The sequence below is a fragment of the Sinohyriopsis cumingii genome, chromosome 6 (assembly GCF_028554795.1).
Source record: "Sinohyriopsis cumingii isolate HCF-2022 chromosome 6, ASM2855479v2, whole genome shotgun sequence".
Classification (NCBI taxonomy): Eukaryota; Metazoa; Mollusca; class Bivalvia; order Unionida; family Unionidae; genus Sinohyriopsis; species Sinohyriopsis cumingii.
Window position 1 is genome coordinate 163,254,862 of NC_142966.1, and position 21,154 is coordinate 163,276,015.

Here is a 21,154-nt window from a genome sequence, read left to right on the forward strand (position 1 = left end):
TTTTCATTTCCACATAGGTATTCATCTTAGGACTTCTAGTTATAAAAGAAAATGTTGCCAATCTTACAGCCATTATTGTCACCATGGTGACCACCATAAACATCTTGTCATTGCTCAAGAATACGAGAGATGGTTCAGTACTAAGCAGGTAAATTGAAGAAATAGAACCTACCCCAGAAATTCACCAGCCTTCTTTGCATATTTAGCATCTACCTGCAGATTTAAAGAAAAGTGTGTTTTTCAAATAATCTGAATGTATATATAGACCAAGAAAAGACACTATCAGTCAAAAACAATTTTTAAAAAATCTTTAATTGTTTTGGGAGAAAAGAAGCTTTGCAAAATAGAGCTACTTAAGAAGCAGTTGTTAGTTATAAAAAATTATGCCAAATTTTTTTTTGGTATAACTCCCAAAAAAGGTGTATGAAAAATTACAGCAAGTTAGTAAAACTTTTGACTGACTTATTCAAAAATATTGTTCTCATATGGCCTGGGCTTGAAAATTTTCTTTTGTCTCGTTAACAGGATTGTGTCTTAGAGCATATATCGTAGAAGTATGTTTTATGATAATGGAGTTTTCAATTTCTTTTAAGATGGGAGAAAAGATGGACCAGTTCATCATGGAACAAGTTCCAATGAAACACTTCTGGAGGTAAGATATGCTTCTTGTATTTGCTTGTGTTTAATGCATGCTTAGCTGTGAACAGCATAGACCCAGGTATGATGCCCCATAATGTGAAGGCAGGTCTATTCTATCATAGGTGAAAGGACATCTCTTGTTCAAGAACACAAAGGGGACCACACCGGTGGCCTAAGTGGTTAGGGCATCTGCCTTGGTTGCAGGTTTAAACCCCGGCCAAGTCATACCAAAGACAAAAATGGTACTAGCAGCTGCCTCGCTTGGTGCTTAGCATTAAGAGGTTAGTGTTAGGACTGGTCGGCATGGTGTCAGGATAATGTGACTGAATGGGACATGATGCCCCAATGCTAGATATTACTATAAACTGCCACACTGCAGGCATTATAGCAATATGACTGAATTTTTTTTAAAGCTACATTAAAAATCCAAATCACACAAACACACACAAGGTAGACCTATGGAGCCATAATGTAAAGGCAGACCTATTCCCCCAAATGTGAAGGCAGACCTATTCCCCCAAATGTGAAGGCAGACCTATTCCCCTAAATGTGATGGCAGATCTGTTCCCCCAAATGTGAAGGCAGATTTATTGACCCATAATGTGAAGGCAGATCTATTGACCCATAATGTGAAGGCAGATCTATTGACCCATAATGTGAAGGCAGATCTATTGACCCAAATGTGAAGGCAGATCTATTCCCCCAAATGTTAAGGCAGATCTATTGACCCATAATGTGAAGGCAGATCTATTGACCCATAATGTGAAGGCAGATCATGGTCAGTACTGTTCATTCTACTGGCTGCTACTTCCTCTAAAACATAAAGGATTGCCTGAAACGTTACACATTCATTCATCCCATGGTCTATTTGATCCTAAATGAAATTGGTACTACTCAGACATCCATTTTTAGTACCAAAGAAGCCATCTTGAAATTCGTGTTATTGCTACTTTGAAATGGATGGCCATATCAGCTTGGCGTTTTCACAGAAAGATTTCTTACCTTGGACTGATATGAAAATGGCACTGATCTGACAGCCAATCTTGAAAATCTCATCAATACTCCTTCTGAGCAGAACATTATACTGACATATAGTTTTTCACCAGAAGACTTCTTATCATGTCAGGTTGATTCTAAATGAAAATAATTTCACTCAGACACCCAAGATGGCTACCACAGCAGTCATATTGAAAGTCTTGTTATGATTACTCTTCATCAACACAAGCTTTTCAGTTAAAGACTTCTATGATATCTAGTTGGTCTTAAATGAAAATGGTGTTGTTCTGACATCGAGTATGCACAGATGCTATCCATTATGCTTTTTGCCATCAAGTTATGTTTTCCACGAGACTGCATATGGATTACACTTTTTTGCAACATTAAAAAATAAAACAAAAATAAAAGCAAGAAAACATTGTTTTTGTCATTTTTGTTATCATATCTTTAATTCCACTGTTATTTTTGAGAATATTCTTAAAATGTGACTGCTGCATAAGAATAGCATAAGAGTACTTTCCTTATTTGCTATTTATAGCAACTGTATATGACCCATTTCCAAGAAAACAGACAGGTTTCTTCAAAAGTGAACTTTGCCCAACAGATTCATTTTATTGATAAGCAAGTCAGTTCATGAACCAGTCTGTATTTTCAAAGAAAATGGCATTAGATGTTAAGTGAAATGCTTTATGGTGTGAGTTGTGGTTTTTATATGATGGAAATGTTAGAGCGGATGGATCTTTTCAAATTTCAAAAATTGTCAATACCGCTTTACAAACTTTCAAAGAAGAATATGAGAGTAATGTAATACAGCACTCTGAGCACCTGAACATGATAATTGCATCATTCTAGTACATGATCACTGAGCGAAAGTTAACACATGTAGACCAGCTGAAGAGAGTGCTGAATATAAATAAATTTCCAGTATATATTGTGTTTGAATTCTGGTTCTAATCCATATGGACTTTGCACTTTATGACAAGAATTTTGCCCAGCTGTAGAACCATACAAGTTGTAAAAATGTATCTTTTTTATGTCTGTAATTCTGGCATGGAATATATAGATTAAACTTTTTACGCCCAAATTATGCCCTTTTTGCCACTTATAATAGCAATAATTAAGATTATACCTCTCTGCAGTGCAGCCATCTTGAAAATCTTATCTGTGTTCCTCCTGAACAGAAAATTATATTCACATCAGGTTTTCACCAGAAGACTTCTTATGATGTCTGGTGGTTCTAAATGTGAATGCTAGCACCCAGACGTTTAATATGGCCACCAGTGACCATCCTATAAATCTTCTCTCATTTGGTACTAAAGGAAAATAGTGACATCCAGTATGACAGCCATCTAGAAAATCTTGTTATCGCTAATCCTTTCAAATGAAAAGTCATATCATTATGGGGTTTTCCCTGGAAGGCTGATAATGATATCTAGTTAGTCTTGAATGGAAATGGTACTGAGCCTGCCTCAAATATGACTGCCATAATCCTCATCTTTGAAAATCTTCTCACTTATTCTTGGACTGCTCCATTGGCCTAGTGGTTAGAGCATCCACCTCAGATGCGGGAGGTCATGGGTTCAAGCCCCAGCCAAGTCATACCAAAGACTTATAAAAATGGTACTAGCAGCTGCCTTGCTTGGCACTCAGCATTAAGAGGTTAGTGTTAGGACTGGTCGGCCTGGTATCAGGATAATGTGACTGGGTGAGACATGTAGCATGCTACATGTCTGCGGCATGATGTCCCAGTGCTAGACATCACTATAAACTGTCACACTGCAGACATTGTAGCGATATGACTGAACATTTTTTCAAGCTACGTTAAAAATCCAAATCACACACCCAGACTTATTCTAGGTGCTGGAATGAATGCATGATTTTATTGAATATTCATAATCTGTATTAGATTAATATTTGAATATTCATTGTGAAATATTTGCCATTATCACTGCCAGCTTGGGTTAAATCAGCAGTCACAAAACCTGAATTTCAGCCTAATTCTGTAAACAGTTTTGATTCCTCTGACATGTATATCGACTTGTCTTGCCTTCAGGGTTGCTGAATTACTATATTGGGTAGGTAACCCTTGCAAAGAGTAGAAGACAATTCAAAACACATAAAAGACCTTTCTTTGTACTGAAACATTAACCCATTCATTTACATGGAATTCACAATTGTTGTATCTGCATAATTAGTGGGCCCTGAGTGGCCAAGTGGTCTAAAGCGCTCACCGTTACGGATCACTGCCATCTCACCTCTGTCTGCATGGGTTCGAGTCTCCGATTCGGCCAATGTTGGTATGTGAGTAAGCTTGCCAGTAGCTTCTCGTAGGTCGGTGGTTCTTTCCGGGATTTTCACGGGTTCTTCCTCCACCATTAATACTGGCTACCATGTATAGTCTATCATGTGCTGAAAAATGGCGTTAAACCCAACAACAACAACACCATAATTAGTGATAGCGAAGAGCTATTTGAAAGGTAATCTCAAAACTATTTTCCTACATATAATGCATGGCTAAGCCGGGCCCCGCATTCACAATATATCTCAATTTAAGTACATACTCATCATCTGTGTGACTTGTATTTTTATATTTACATAAAATTCAATTACACTTTTTTTGAAAATTTGGCTTTTCTTGCAGTATTTTTGCTGCAATTTCAAAATGACAGCTGATCAAAAATTGAGTTGTGTATATAGCCTCATTTGGTTACCTCATTATCTGCCCTTTCTTTTCGAGCTCATTTGTGTATGGCGGTTGCGCTTGAAGCATTTCCGGTCGGTATTTCGTGCCACAGGCAGACTTTCCAATTAAATGCCCTAAATAAATGTGCAATAAAGTAAGTAACGAATAATTGTTAGGCACAATGGATAAAATCATATATCAATGATGGGTATGTGGATAATCAGGAATTCAGGACTCTCTGTCTCTCTCTCTCTCTTTTTTTCTCTCTCTCTCTGTCTCTCTCTCTCTCTCTCTCTCTTATCGCTATATACATATGTAGTTCCCCAGCCCTTTACCTCATAGCAATCGGCTTAATTACCTACCGAATCTACCTAACAGGAGAGGGAGATAACTAGGTTACCGAAAAGGTCTATAATCAGTATTGATTAGTTTCATGAAAGCTGTACATAATCAGGTGAGTTTTTCTATTGATGTTAAAATACAGAAGCTGTGTTGAACCAGAAATATATAATAGCCATAAATGTCTAAACAGAATTTTCAGATTACTAGCATATTCATGGTAATTGTAAACATAACCATGGCAGTACATTTCTTGTGAACTGAAGTCATTTAACAAGTAAACTTTGAAAGTTTCAAACAACTAACGAAATTGTGATTTCCTCTCAGTGCTGACAATGGCAGTATTATGTCGGCAGAAGCATTAATCACTGTCAGTTGACAGAGTATTTTGTCTTTCTTTCTTCCCCATGGGAACACAATTCAAAGTGTTTCCAGACAGCTTTACATCATTTCTTCATGGTTATTTTTATGGTCACCCACATTGAGGGACTAGAATTATTGCACATATTTAGTATGGCCACTAAGTGACACAAATGTATTGCAGGTTTCATCTCAAAATTGACTATATCACATCAGTTATGGTCACTGTCAAATATAAAAATGATGCAACTTTAAACCAATTTTCAGTCTTGAATATTCACCAAAGAGTATCTTTTAATGTTATTAGAATAGTCATTTCTGCACTACTAATTAAATTCTTCTGAATGGATTGTCATATCAGCGTAGGGTTTTCAACAAAAGTCTTTCAGTGGCATCCAGTAAGACTGCAACAATGGTTAGTTTGAAAATCTTGTAATTCAGCATCAACAGAGATGGTTTCAAACTTCAGCACTTAAAAAGAAGTAATGATATTATCTTATATTCCATGAAATTCTTTTTAGATGTTAAAGTGTCAGTCCCTTTTGAGGAACTCTTGTTTAATGATCCACTGGATGGATTTAGCTGTATCTGTTTTTCCCTCCATTTATCAATTTATATATCTAACAGACAAACCTCAGTCATCTGCCACCCCCAATCGTGTCCCATTTACTCATTGTGATAAAATGGACAGGTAATTGAGGGAGCACTCTGTGTGTTTATGCTTGTGTGCATGCATGTGTGTAATCCAGAAAGGACTGTTTGCTGACATGTCCAGTAGATGTCCTTTAGATGAGAGATTTTGACCAGCACATACTATCAGCAGCTGTCATTATATCAGATTGTCATTGTGCAAAAATGGGCAGGTAATTGAGAGAGTACTGTGAATGTGTGTGTGCATGTGTGTTTGTTGGACATATCAGAGGTTTCGACCGGCCCATATTATCAGCAGCCAGTCATCAGTAATAGTTTTCAAATATTATTGAATCAAATTATCTTTTGTTTTCTTACCCATTTAACTGCCAAATAAACACCATAATGAATTAGACTTCAAAGTTCACAAGGTGTAGTTTACATATTATATTTTTCTAACAGCCAGTAAAAATTAGAGCATTGGATTAACACATTAACCCCTGGCGACGAGTTTACATGGCAGGTGGTAGTAGCCTACTGTTGGCTCTGTAGCATCAAGGTCATGTATGATACGCTAAAGTGGGTGGTATTATAGAAAGGTAGACAGATGTAGCTCTACAATGATACCAAATAATCTGGAAGTTCTAGTTGCACTACAAAATACAGAGGGTAAAACCTCATTTTTTGGACCCGATTTATTTCCACCCAAAATACGCCCGTGGTCGGAATCTGATTTTGTGTAAGGATTTTAGACTTTTTGGTCTTAGATCTAAGGCAGACCAGTATGAACTGCAAACAGACATACGAACCTTTGCAAAAGAAAGGATAAGATGGGCATTTGGAATAAAGAGTGGTCACGATGTGAAAATAATGGGCCCGTTTAGCAAACAAAAAATCTCAAACTCCAACTTTTACCCTTCTGCTCATGCGCGAACCAAATAGCCAACGAAAAACAATGTTTCTAAAACAACTAGGCATTAGGTAATTGGAAAATCACCTGGAAGCTGATGTATTAGGATGTATTCAGAAATAGCTTTCAAAATGTGTTTCCTACTCTAATTTCAGGTGAAAATGACAAAAACTTCCAGGGGTTAGTGTGTTAAGATAAGGTTTCCAAATAGGTTTTTGAGGATGATAATAAACATGGGTTGTTGCTAGTATCTATTTTTCTTAATTAAGGGCAGGGCTTCACATATTTTGTTCAAAATATATGATGTACTGACACAGCAGCAGTGTAGTTAAAACCCATGGTGTAGGGATAAATGTATAGTACAGAGCCTGAGACAATCAATCAGTTGTAAGTTTATTTATAAGTCAAGAAGATAAGCATTGTCTTGGGCTTAGTGACTATAAAGTGTTTAGACATATGGAAAACATAATTACCAAAGAAACTTAGTTGGTAAAACCTCTGTTGATTGCCTGACAGAGAAACAATTTGTAACCATGACCTTGTCACCTTTGTATGAAACTTAGCAACACCTATATTGATTGTTGGACACACAAAATTTCAATTTGTAAACTTGACCTTGTGATCTTTTTAGTTTACTTTCTTAGGGTGTTTATTTGGGATGTAAATGGAAGCAAAGCAGATTTAATATTTTGATATCTAAGATGTCCTATGTCGAGTTGGACATGGTATGTGCTAGTTGAAACAGTTGATAAACAGCTCATGTACAGAGATTTTAGGATATATATGAGACATTCTGTATATATACTTGGAACTAAGCAAGGTTGCCTTATAGTGTGGTACATTATATGGAAAAATATAATGCATATATTTTAAGATCCATATCCATTATACCCATGTAATATCAGACAGTGGTATAATGGGATCCATATCTATACCTGTGTTATATCAGACAGTGGTATAATGGGATCTATATCCATACCTGTGTTATATCAGACAGTGGTATAATGGGATCCATATCCATACCTGTGTTATATCAGACAGTGGTATAAAGGGATCTATATCCATACCTGTGTTATATCAGACAGTGGTATAATGGGATCTATATCCATACCTGTGTTATATCAGACAGTGGTATAATGGGATCCATATCCATACCTTTGTTATATTGGAGACAGTTTTATAATGGGATCTATATCCATACCTGTGTTATATCAGAGACAGTGATATACTGAGGTGTTTTATAGTGAGGGACTAGGCTTTTATTCATGTGCCTTGTGAAAAGTCTTAGAGTTTATCCCTTGCACCAAATTTCTACTTTTGGTGTGTGTATGGGTGTGCCAATAGATTTTCAGCAAAATAGTGCCAATTAAAATCAAAGATAGATAGTGTTAAACCCATGACAACAACTTTCTCAATATAATTCAGTGCAGCCATTATCAATCATACTAGTGACATGCTGTGTTGATCAAACTTTGTTTTCGCAAAAGATAAACTAAACCTGCAAATGCATACTTGCACGTTCACATATCAACAAATGGGAACGAAGTCATTTTTACCTGTATTCAGTTAATTAGCAATTTTATCTCTCAAATCCAGTGAACCATCATTACTTAAAATATATGAAGCCTTACATTTTCCAGACATTTTTTTCACAAATTATTATTCTTTTCAATATTCCTTTTTTTTTAAAAATACTTTGGACATTTAGTATGCTTCTGAAGCTGATGAAAAATATTCAGGATGGAACATAAACTGAGGGTTATGTTTTACCAGCTCAGAAACTGATGATTCAATAGACAACCGTCAGACCATGAAACCCTAATTAGTACTGAGATTAGCTTAAAGTGTTATAGTAGTTAGCAATAAAAACAGTTGATGTTCTCCACATCTCATAAGCACATAGTTTTGAAACAACAGTTGTCATTTCTGACACACGAGTTTCAAAGTTCTTGTAATCTCAGTTTTATTAAGTGGTTGATTTCCCCTGGAGGCCCTCATTTTGGATGTAGTTGGTTAAGTCATCAGACCAATAGTAGTAGCATTAATAAATAACAACCAGTCTATTCTGTGGATAAAATCCTGAGCCAGTCTTCATAGTTCAATTTCGGTTGCATATTTGGGAAGATCATTTCTTATTTATTTATTTTTATTTAATTTTTTATATTATTTTTTTTGTTCGTTCAAGATCATTATCAAGCATTTTAAAAAGCTTACATTTTTGAATTTTTCGAGGTGAGCAAATTTTGAATCAATGTTTATCATTTTAGTATTGATTGTTGTCATAGTTAATCCTCATGATACATGGATAAAACAATCATGGTATTCCCATCCTTCATTTTCAGCAGTTGCATACATCGTTATAATCAGGTTTATTTTCATGGATTGAGATCAGCTCCTAATGAAGATGAAGACCTCTGTGGCTGTAACCCATTGATTTTGTCAATATTTTGTGTCCATTCAGATCTATGTGGCTGTATCCCATTGATTTTGTCAGTATTTTATGTCCATTCAGACCTATGTGGCTGTAACCCATTGATTTTGTCAATATTTTATGTCCATTCAGACCTATGTGGCTGTAACCCATTGATTTTGTCAATATTTTATGTCCATTCAGACCTATGTGGCTGTAACCCATTGATTTTGTCAATATTTTATGTCCATTCAGACCTATGTGGCTGTAACCCATTGATTTTGTCAGTATTTTATGTCCATTCAGGCCTATGTGGCTGTAACCCATTGATTTTGTCAGTATTTTATGTCCATTCAGATTAAGGAACATTTGGGACTGATTACTGGGGACATTTGGGCACTGTGCACATTTATCAGTAATGACAGCGCATGAACATAGACAGGCTGAAATAAATTTACAAATAAAAAATATAGCTAAATGCCATCAAGAATTCTTGAGTTGCAAAGTAAAATACTACAACATTGGAATTTATTTTCATGGATTTCAAATTTGTTTTTTCTGACAAATTAGGTTTTCTTGTTGTTACTTAAGTTCATCGAATGGTAAATGAGTATTTTTGTTTCAAAAAAACAATTGATCATAGGGTCAATTTTGATTTGAAGCAAAAGTGCAGTAGATAAAAATTGGTATTCCACAAAAAATGGTGAATTGACAATGCTAATTTTTGGTAACCAAGGATATGGTACTGCCTGGTTTTTCAAGTAAACATTGGTAAATCATTCACAAATAAAGTCTAGATTGCATTATTGTCAATTGCTCTAGTTGGATTAAGAGAGATAAATCCAAATATTTCAACTCTTTTAAGCAAGTCTTAAATATACTTTCAAGTTGTGAGTTCATTGTACCACACATAACGTTGCTTATTTACATGTATTCATGTGTGGCAAACAATATGTATTATGTGAGACAGGAAGAAGATGAAAGAACACCACAACATCTGCAAAAAGGATAGCCCAATATCTAAAAAAATTCAGACTACCTGACCACAGGGTAGATCTGTTCAGTATCAGATAATAGAAATTCTTTTGTCTGTACCAGAGTTGTCTAATAGCAACATTAAAGATAAGGATAGTGAATATTTTTGGATATACAATTACAGCTGTACATCCTTTATGTTTAAATGGGATTTACTGTGACTCATCTTTCTGACATCAGTGATTTAGGTTTATTACCACACTCAGTCTACAAAAAGAACTCACTGTGACCTTTTTTCATCTTTTACTGGCAATGCACAAGTGTTTGCTTTCAATGGCTGACCGTGTTTTTAGCATAATATATGCATTCTGACCTTAGAATCATGAAACTTAGCACGAGGATGCTTGTTAACAAGTTCTAAACACTTATTACAAAAATAGGTCTGTGTAACCTATATTTCCTGCTTCATTGGCTTGGTTAAAATTTAGTATTTAAAGTTCCTTACTTGTGAGCTATGTTTGAATCATTAAACATGATAATTAGATGCATCTATGTTTATCCTACTTCCTTACAACTAAAGAACATCACTGTAACCTATATTTGTCCTCTACTAGCTTAGGTTCACTATTGGTTGTTGTTGTTGTAGGGTTTAATGCCATTTTTCAGCACACGATAGGCTATACATGGCGGCCAGTATTAATGGTGGAGGAAGAACCCGGGAAAACCCCAGAAAGAACCACCAACCCACAAGAAGCTACTGGCAAGCTTTCTCACATATCCACGTTGGCTGAATCTGAGACTCGAACCCACGCAGACAGAGGTGAGATGGTAGTGATCCGTAACGGACAGCTCTTTTGACCACTTGGCCACTCGGGGCCCCGGTTCATTATTGGTATTTAGCTGATGATCATATACATTTTCTTTCTTTTTCTTTTGTTATATCTATCCTAGCCTTCACAGAAGGACATTTCTAACCATTTCAGTTGAAGGTAGGAATAAATACATTTATTCAGTGGTAACAGATTCCACTGCCTGTACCATATAAGAAATCACCTGACCCCCAAGTAATCAAATCCAGAAGATGTATTCAGATGTTTTGTGCTTAGGGGATTCACAACTTCAGGGTCAATCCTATGAGTCATACATTGAATATATGCCCTTAGCTGCCTTTCGGACCACAACATTTGTGCATGAAAGAAGGATTGACCAAGAAATTTTGAATAATCAAAACAATTTTTTTTTTTTATTCACAATAGCGATGTTGATCCAATCGTAGAAACAGTCAAGTTTGTTCAAACAGATTGAGGTTTCTTGTTTGCAAAGAAAGTTCTGGTGAATAGAGTGTATTTTTCCGTAAATTACTGTGCAAACATACCTTCATGGCATTTTATTTTTTTTTGCATTAATAGCCAAGGTGATCCAAATGTGCAGATGGTTGATACTAATTGTCATGGTTTATCAGAATAGTAAAACAATACATTATTTCCCAATGTTTAAAATGCACACAATTGCCAATGATGTATACTCTGATTGTTCTGTGCACAATATATTGTTACCATAGGTCTGTGCAGTTCACTTAGAACAATCCAAATATATAACGGGATGATGGGATGATCATGATAAACACCAGCTTGTGCCCCGTTCATAGTAGAATGAGCCAATTATACCTGGAAAATGTGGTATTAACATGGCTTTCTCTAGTGGCTGCAGGAAACAACTGAAAGCATTAGAGAGGCAAGCTTTGTGGTCTCTGATTATAGTCTGATTAATCTTTTCAGTCATACAAATATTATTAGAGAAAAAAATTTCTTTAGTATAAAAAATTAGCAAGTTTTATTTGCATATTTCTCAGAATTTAGAGGTCAGAAAAAATAATTTGTATGAATTAGTGATGCATGATAAATTTGAGGATATGAAGACAAACTGTTATTTGCTTGCCATCCCATTTGTTAATGCCCCCCTATAGATTTTATAAAAACAAAAAGCATCAAGGATATAAATGTACACATTTTTATTTATCAATTAATAATTTCTAACCTGATTGTCTCCAAGGGGTCATCAGCATGTTTCAAACCAAACAGAAGTCTCTTTACTAACACTGCTGCCATATTTATGTGGGAGAGTCTACTTTTCAGACAACAGTAGTAATTTTTATTCATCGTTTGTGATAAGTGCCAAATAATTCTGTACATTTCCATAACTTTGTGTTTGGACATGACCAGTACATTCTTTTGAACTCTTGTACAGTAGAGTTACACTGCTTGCCCTTTTTATTTTGTTATATTGGGGGGGATATTAGGGCTGGACAGTGTAAAAATTGGATGCAGATGACACAGTTTTTACCTTCTCCTCATCACTGAAAATGGACTTTTCCTGGAACCAGAAAAGAACGGCTAGCAAGCTTGTTGTTTACTCTGAACAATTCTGTTTTGTTTGAAATGAAAATATGATGACAGTGTTAAGGAGACCCTGATGACAATCATGTTAGAAATTATAAAATAATAAATGAAATTACAAAATTTTGTGTATTTTTGTATTCTTGATGCTTTTAATTTCAAAAATTGCTATGGGGGTATACACAAACGTGAGGGTATGGGGGATACAAACTGCCTTGAGGGTAGTTGAATACTATACAGTATTTCATTATGTAACTATCATACTCAGTTTACAGACTGGACTGCGTCAGATGCTCAGTTTTCCAGAATACCCTCTTCTGAGTGCACAACAAAAATCTAATAAAAATAAACCTGCATAAAATTCTGTGATGGGATTACCTTGGAAAAGTTTGCTGCAAAAAGTACATGTACTTTAAAAGTGTTTGGAAACACGTAGAAGCTCTTGAAAAGTGCTCGAATTTATAAACAAATCCACTTCATTGAAAAACATTAATTGACTGATATGAAAAGGAAGACAATAAAAAAAATGTCCATAAAAAAAAATCAGCAGCTTCACCTTCCTGAAATTGTACTTTATTGGGCCACTTTGAAGGAAAACTTTCCATTGGTTCACTTATTCTGGGATTTGAATCACCACATTATTCTGGGATTTGAATCACCACATTATTCTGGGATTTGAATCACCACATGATGTGTGAATGAATGGAGGCTGTGTTAACTGGGCCATTAAGGATGAATAAAATAATGTTGGTCAGGTACTCTGAGATGGGAAGTTTATTTTCCAGTGCAGTTGCCATATGCAATGTGTATACCTAATGAGGTGATCTAACAGCTATGTATTGTATTTGTTGAAAGAAAATTTACATGGGATCAGAGGGTGAAGGTTATCAGAAGTCTGTCACATGGCAAGAGTCAAACTCTTAAATGGAAATCTCAGCGATATGAATTAATTCTGAAAAAAAATTTGCTTTAACATAACAAAACAGTCAAAATTGCAGGCAGATAACTGTTAATTCCCAATCTGACTGCACCCCTACCATACACAGACACACCCGCCATGACTATAACAGTCTTCAACTAGGACTAGTTAAGTGAAATATTTGGAGCTTTTGTACAAAAATAAATTATTGGAACCTCAAATTTTGTATACACACCATAAGCAACATTTAATCTAACTTTAGATGCAATTTATAATAGCACTTGAAAATTAAGAGGTTTTTATGGGTCCTTGAAAAGTCATTGAAGAATGCTTGAATTTCCTGCTGAAAAGTATGTATGAACCATGGGCCAGTATTTTCTAGATTTGGCTTAATTTTAAATTTTGTACTTTCTAGCCAGATAATAGGCAGGGGAGAGGCTCAGTAAAAACAAGGTCTATTGTAATGATGAGGCTTTGAATAAAATTCCAACACTCTGCATCATCATCAGCTCTCCAGGCCATATGGCCAAGTGAGGTTACGGTATGGCCCTGAAGTCATCTTGGGCCATGTTCCCATCAACAGCTGCTTGCTGGCAAAACCATATTACTGAAATGATTTTTATCAAACTTGGAATGGCCTTGTATCATCAAGATCTCAGACAAGTTCGAGGAGCAAAATCCACGCCACAAAACTCACTTACCCGATTTGTATCATACTTTATCAATAGACTTGTATCATCAAAAGATATGCAACGAGTGTTATAACAAGTGAGTTCTTTGCATATTGATGAGGTAATATTACATCTGATTGGATGAGCTAATTAGAACTTAGAGATGGAGTTTCTGATTTGTTTTTGATCATATTTGGTAAGAGGACTAATATTATCAAAATGGTGGATGATTAAAGTTTTATTCAGCCCCAAAATGTCAGTATTAAATATGGATCATCCATTCTTTTATACTTCACTTTTCTGATGGCCACATTAGTATCACAGGTAATTTAATTCATGGATTTTTGCTAAACTGGTACACCACATACACACACCTATAAGTCAAGACCAACTGCAAACTGCACAGACCCAGATCTGCCATTGCATAATGTGCCAGCAGGTCTGGATCTGTGCAGTTTGTTAGGAGTAGTGAGGAGGACAAACATAGATATTGACCTGCAGGTGCATTATACAGTACTAGGACAGATTAGTTCTGTTGTTGATTGCACTTTACCTTGACTTAAAAGCCAGAACATACAGCATAATATGACCATCATCTAAAGATTAATGTCGTATGTTCATTACAGCAATTAATGTTCACAAGTGATGATGATTCAACAGTTTTTCATCCTAACACTTCAGTGAAGAGTGGGCTACTGTTATTATCCACTTGTATCCATCTGTGACAAAACTTGTCCTCTTTTCCACCTTGGATGCTTTTACTAAAACTTTGTTAAGTTATATATGTGTTTGGTAAACAGTAAGGTTTTACTTATTATCATTGCCAATGTTTGGGGGGGGTGATTTTGTGGCAGTCTTTTCAAAATGTGGAATTAAGTGCTGGATGAATTTTATTGAAGCTTTGTTTGCTTGATGTATGGTTCATCTACGTACACAATAATGATATTTTTTCCTCGTCCTTATGTTTAGTGTAATTCAGAATTGTCAAGAAAAACAAGGGATATTTTGAGAATTCTGAAGAAGCTTGTCAATCATTCATGATCAAAAGTCTGCCGATTCACTCCTACGATAACATTAGCTCAGGTTCTTTACAATGGTGTGTAATTGGGCAAGGCACTTTACTGCATTTCCCTCAACACTAAATAACCTACTTGTGTGGATGTGCTATAAAACACCAAATCGAACCATTCCTATGCTGCTTGAAGGATTTTGCAGCAATTTCAAGGCTTAGTAAGCAATTGGTGTAGATAATGTAAAATGGCCCAGAGGTGGGGGGTGAAGTATTTTGAGAAGTTGATTGATTGTAATCTGTCTGTTCTTTCCTAAAGATCTGAAAGGATTATACTGAATTTATTTTACCCTTACTTTGGTTCTTTATTTTTGTAAATTTCTCGTCAAAATGTATTTTGAAATATAAAAATTTCAAGTGAAAGATAATGAAAGTCGTGCTTTGTTGGCTACTTAGGTAGTTAATGCGTGTCATGGTGATATGCAGCAGGGGACAGTTAACACATTAACCCCTAGCGACGAGCTAACGTGGCAGGAGGTAGTAGCCTACTGCCGAGCTCTGTAGCGTCGTGGGCATGCATGCATTCAGGCGAAAACAACAAAAACCTCCAAGGGTTAATGTGTTAGTGGGTGCATTTTGATGATGTCACCAAATTTAATTATTCCTTGCGTATTTAATCACTTGTGCACATAAATTACAAATTTAGCCATTCCTTGACGATTTGTAAAAAAAATTTAAAAGTCCTTGTTAACACATTAACCCCTAGCAACGAGTTAATGTGGCAAGAGGTAGTAGCCTACTGCCGAGCTCTGTAGCATCATGGTCATGCATGATACGCTGAAGTGGGTGGTATTATAGAAAGGTAGATAGATGTTGCTCTACAATGATATCAAATAATCTGGAATTTCTAGTTGCACTACAAAATACATAAGGAAAAACCTCAATTTTTGGAATCTATTTTTTTCTATCCAAAATTGGCCCACGGTCGGAATCCGATTTTGTGTCCGGATTTTAGACCTTTTGGTCTCAGATCTAAGGCAAACTGGTATGAACTGCAAACAGACAGATGAACCTTTGCAAAAAATAGGATAAGATGGGCATTTGGAATAAATAGTGGTCTTGATAACAAAAATAATGGGTCCATTTAGCAACAAACAAAAAAAAAAAAGAACAAATTTTACCCTTTCCTCACATGTGCGCCAAATAGCTAATGAAAAACGATGTTTCTAACACAGCTAGGCAGTATGTTATTGAAAGATCACCTGGGATTTGGTGTTTTCAGATGCATTCAGAAATAAGTTTCAAAATGTGTTTCCTATTCAAATTTCAGGCAAAAACGACAAAAACCTCCAGGGGTTAATGTGTTAACCTGGTCAAAGTGCAGAGATATACTTCTTGTAAGAGTTATTGGCCTTTTATATGTCCAGCTGGAAGCAGCTAGTCTCCTATTTGTTTTGAACTTATTCCCATAATCGGTATTTGGATGGGATACCAAACAGGTACTTGTATGAGCAATACACTCACTATTCCTCAAGTTATTATATTCATACTTGGAAATTGACTATCGATCAGACATTTATGCTTATGATATATACAGTACGATCCTGGTCACTTTATTGTTTGATAAAGACATTAGTGAAATGGTATGTACCAAGTATTTCTGCATCAAATAGCAATCAAATTTTGGTTTATTTATATATATATATATATATATATATATATATATATATATATATATATATATATATATATATATATATATATATATATATATATTACAATAAAGCTTTTGTATCTTGGATAATTAAGTTTTATTGTCAGAACTGCCAATTTAATGGTTTCAGAATTTTTAGTGAAAAACAGTTTAACTTTCAAGGATAACATCGTAAATAAAATTTATTGATTGAATGCTCAATAGAGACTGAAAACACATAGCCTTGTTTGTAAGTGGTAGATATGTACATTCAAAAGAGCTTTAGGTCAATTTACTTGATCAGTGTGAAAGAACTTTCTGGAAAGGGCAAATTCTTGCTTATTTTCTTATGATCACTTTTTATGGTCAATGATTCTGACTTATTCCAGCTTTTAAGTTCAGTCAGTGAAATGTCAGTGTTGTACTTGTGGTATGCATTTGAAAAACATGCTGTTTTTACTTCTGTAATAGGAGCAGGAGCATAATCAAAGAAATTTATGAGATCAGATAAAATTCTCATTCAGAAATGTGTCATGGTTTGTTAACCATTGAAATGCATAGGTTTTGTATTTATTGAACCCACCTTGGCAGGCCTCCAGTATATAGATCACTTTGGTGTCCTTGTTAGTGTCCACATGTTCACCTCCCTGCCCATACACATGATTAAATTTTAAAAAATGTTTACTAAATTTGATTTATTTAGATGGACTAGGCAAAAAATTAGTCTTATGTTCATTAGGTAAATAAGTAACTACAGTTTTGTACACAACTTTTAAGTGAGCTGTTCTTGTCTCTCAAGAAGGTTATCATATATACTTGCTTATAAGACAAGTCCACTGCAGATTGATCAAACCCAGATCTGCCATCGCATAATGCATTGGCAGATCTGGATCTGTGCAGTTTAGAGATCAGAGGTAATCAGATGGAGAAAAAAAAACAATATAGACCCAGCATTGTTCTACAACAGATCAGGATCTTTGTTGTTTGCAGTTTGACTCGACTTGTAAGCAGGTAAATATGGTATTAGCACTGAACCTACAATAACATAGGTATAATAGGCCATTTTTAATATGGCAATAAAATTCATATTACGATTATATCTGAAGGAAGAAACCCAAGAAATCAGAAGGGAATAAGAACAATAGATCAGAAGGGAAAAAGAACAATAAGAACTGAAAAAGATGATTATTTATTGTACCAATGAAGTTTTCCATTTAAAAAAATGTCAAGTGTTGAAAGTTTTTGTACGTTCTTTTATATTAAACATGGGACCCCAGGTGGTGTAAAGCGCTCACCATTACAGATAACTGCCATCTCACCTCTGTCTGCATGGATTCGAGTCTCGGGTTTGGCCTATGTGGGTATGTGAGAAGCTTGCCACGAGCTTCTCGTAGGTCGGTGGTTCTTTCTGGGGTTTTCCTTATTTCTTCCTCCATCATTAATACTGGCCGCCATGTATAGCCAATCTTGTGCTGAACAATGGTGTTAAACCCTACAAAAACAACAACAATATTAAACACCTTGATCCAAATAAAGATGTAAATTGTTTATTGTTTGGTTTTCAAGTTGATGGCACACACATTCTGTGCATATTAGAAAAATAACTGGACAAGAAATGTAAAATTAAACTCATTTTGCATTTGTCATAGATTTCTTGTCCATTTATTTAAATTGCTTTATTAGTGAAATATTGATGCCATGATTTCGTTGCAAGTAGTAGTGAAACTTCTCTTCATCCTAGAGTAAAACTTTCAGTGTCAATTCAGGAATTTCAAGTTCACTACAAACCTTTGGAACTCACTTCTCCATAATGAACTGTAATTATCCAATGGTGCCCCTAGTGGCCAAGTGGTTTAAAGCGTTTACCGTTCTGGATCACTGCCATCTCGCCTCTGTCTGCATGGGTTCAAGTCCAAGGCTCAGCTAGCATGGGTACGTGGGAAAGCCTGCCAGTAGCTTCTCGTGGGTCGGTGGTTCTTCCCTGGGTTTTCCAGGGTTCTTCCTCCACCAGTTATACTGGCCGCCATGTATCGCCTATCTTGTGCTGAAAAATGGCATTAAACCCTAGAACAACAACAACATAATTATCCAACAAAGTTTTGAATTCATTGGGTACTCCGCTTGTTTGGCTGCGCTGCTTTCTTTCATCACATATGTGAATGACTAGGATGATTTACGTTAGTTTAATTATAGCTTATTCAGTAATATTTATAACAGTGTTCATGTGGTCATTTGAATGAGTTGACCTGAGCGCTTTACAAGATTAGACAACACCTATAAGATAAAAAACATATATAATGATATGATTACAAAAACAAACGCAATGAAATTAGAAAACATAAAAAACATGCTGAGAATATTTAAGGTAGGAAACATTATTAGGTCTTTAAGTTTGTTCTTGCAGTCGAAATAAGTTTTGAGAGCACTCTTGGATGGTATCACTGTGTCTTTGTGTCTAAGTTCAGTGGGCAGTTCATTCGATGTTGCTGGGCCCTGGTATGCAAAAGAACACTGTCCATATGACTTTGTTTTCATAGTGGGAATAATGAGTATATGATTGTCAAAAGAGGAGCATAAGTATCTTGCTGGTGTGTACACATAGGTGAGGTCGGATAGGTATGTTGGACTAGAGTCTATCAATGAAACGTAGCACAGAGAACAAATTTTGTGTTTGATTCTGGATCGAATGGATAGCCAGTGTCAGGTACAGATCAGTGGGGAGGTGTGCTCTAAGCATGGTACTCTAAGTATGATCCGAGCAGCTGTGTTTTGAAATTTTTGAAGTTTCTGGAGTAGATATTGAGATGAACCAGACAGAATTGAGTTACAATAGTCCAGTCTTGAAAATACTAATGAACATACAAGTGTTTTAGTGGCATCAGCTGAAAGATATTTGCGAATTGAGCTGATGCATCTCAGCTCATGATATGCAGCCTTGCATATGTTCATGACATGTTGGTGCAGTGTGAGAGTACTGTCCAGAGTGACACCTAGGTTTCATACTGATTGTGTGAATTTAATGTTGGCATTGCTGATATTTATTGTTTGAGGTAAAGGATGTGAATGAGAAAGTCTTTGTGCTGTGATCAGAATGGCCTCAGTTTTATCATCATTCATCTGCTCCTTGGATGGTAGCATCAACTTCAGTTGGGTGGCTAGATTTGTATATTTGCGTGTCATCAGTGTACAATTGGTGAGACACTGGATCATCATCTATGACACATGAGAGCAGCTGAGTGTATAGAATCAACAGAACAGGTCCAAGAACAAACCCCTGTGGGACACCACAACTTAGACTAACTGGGCTGGAGTGTATTCCATATGCAGATACAGTTTGTGTCCTGTTGACCAAGTAGGACTTGAACCACAGTAAGGCTGTATCATGAATGCCAAATACATGCTGGAGACGGTGAAGTAATGTATCATGGTATATTGTGTCAAATGCTGCAGACAAATCAAGGAGGGTGAGGACTGTAATCTTTCTGCTATCCAAAGCAGAGAGAATGTCATTAACTTCTTTTAGAAGAGTAGTTTCAGTACTGTGGCAAGGGCGATATGCAGATTGTACATTGCTAAAAAGACTGTTTGAATTCAGATGAGATACAAGCTAGGATAGAACAACCTTTTCTAAGATTTTTTAGAAGCTGGGCGGTAGTTCTTTAAATCATTATGGTCTAGTGTTTAAAGGCTTTTTCGTTTGTACAAATGATGACAATCCACTGTTAAATGGCTGCTGTTATTGAAAGTAGAGAAACTTTAATAGCATCTCAGAAACAACTAAATGGACTTGGCCAAATTTGACAGAGAATACCCTAGCTTGAATACTTTAAATTTATACAAATGTTGATGAATGGGCATTTGCTGTGGGTAGTGTTAATTAGGCTTGCAAAAATTATAAACAACTTTTTCTTTATAAAAAAAGTAATGCATAGCAAAATTGAACCAACTTTGAAAGAAACCTTCCTGGTTATAAGGTATTTCAAAATAGTGCTGATTTGAAATGAAATGTGGATGAAGATACCAGAAGTATATAAACCTTGAAATGTTTTCATAACACATGAAAACAACAGCATTGGAATAAATTTCAGATGAAATTATGGCAGTAGCTGACCCATATTTCTTGTTCAGCTTCTCATGCATTGGACTGTTAGGTAGTTATCAGTCTGGTTAGCAGTCATGGTCCCTATTCAGCCACCAGTTTAGAATTACAGGTAAGTTTTAAATATGCAGGGATTGGTTTCATTAAATGAAATGAAGACCTAATTTCACCTTGATCAACAATTTATCAGAATTGATTAGCTGAAGTGTCTTTGGAGTTAAACCAATCAAATATGAATTGAGTTAAGTATCTTTCTTTTTACTTTGTATGCTAAAGTTTTGATGTAAAATACTTTACTTTTACTGTTTATTTTAACCATTTGCAAATTTTCTAATTTAAGAACAGTTTATCACTGGGAGTAGTGAAGCAAATTAGAGATCATAATCCATCAGAAAGAAGAATGATCAAAGCATACATCATTGTCA

The 21,154-nt window shown here is 35.6% G+C and overlaps 1 protein-coding gene and 1 long non-coding RNA gene across 2 annotated transcripts in view; one reads left to right on the forward strand and one right to left on the reverse strand.

Annotated features, from left to right (window-relative positions):
- LOC149798442 (ubiquitin carboxyl-terminal hydrolase isozyme L3-like) overlaps positions 1-21,154 on the forward strand; it is a 100,396-nt gene that overhangs the window by 46,461 nt on the left and 32,781 nt on the right. The window contains exon 8 of the mRNA XM_089963633.1: positions 594-652. Within this exon, the coding sequence (XP_089819759.1) occupies positions 594-652 (59 nt within the window). The remainder of the gene's footprint in view (positions 1-593; positions 653-21,154) is intronic.
- LOC149798443 (uncharacterized) overlaps positions 1-21,154 on the reverse strand; it is a 68,010-nt gene that overhangs the window by 12,192 nt on the left and 34,664 nt on the right. Inside the window, exons 2-3 of the long non-coding RNA XR_016422017.1 lie at positions 4,347-4,452; positions 173-213 (exon numbers count right to left, since the gene is read on the reverse strand). This is a non-coding gene — a long non-coding RNA (uncharacterized LOC149798443). The remainder of the gene's footprint in view (positions 1-172; positions 214-4,346; positions 4,453-21,154) is intronic.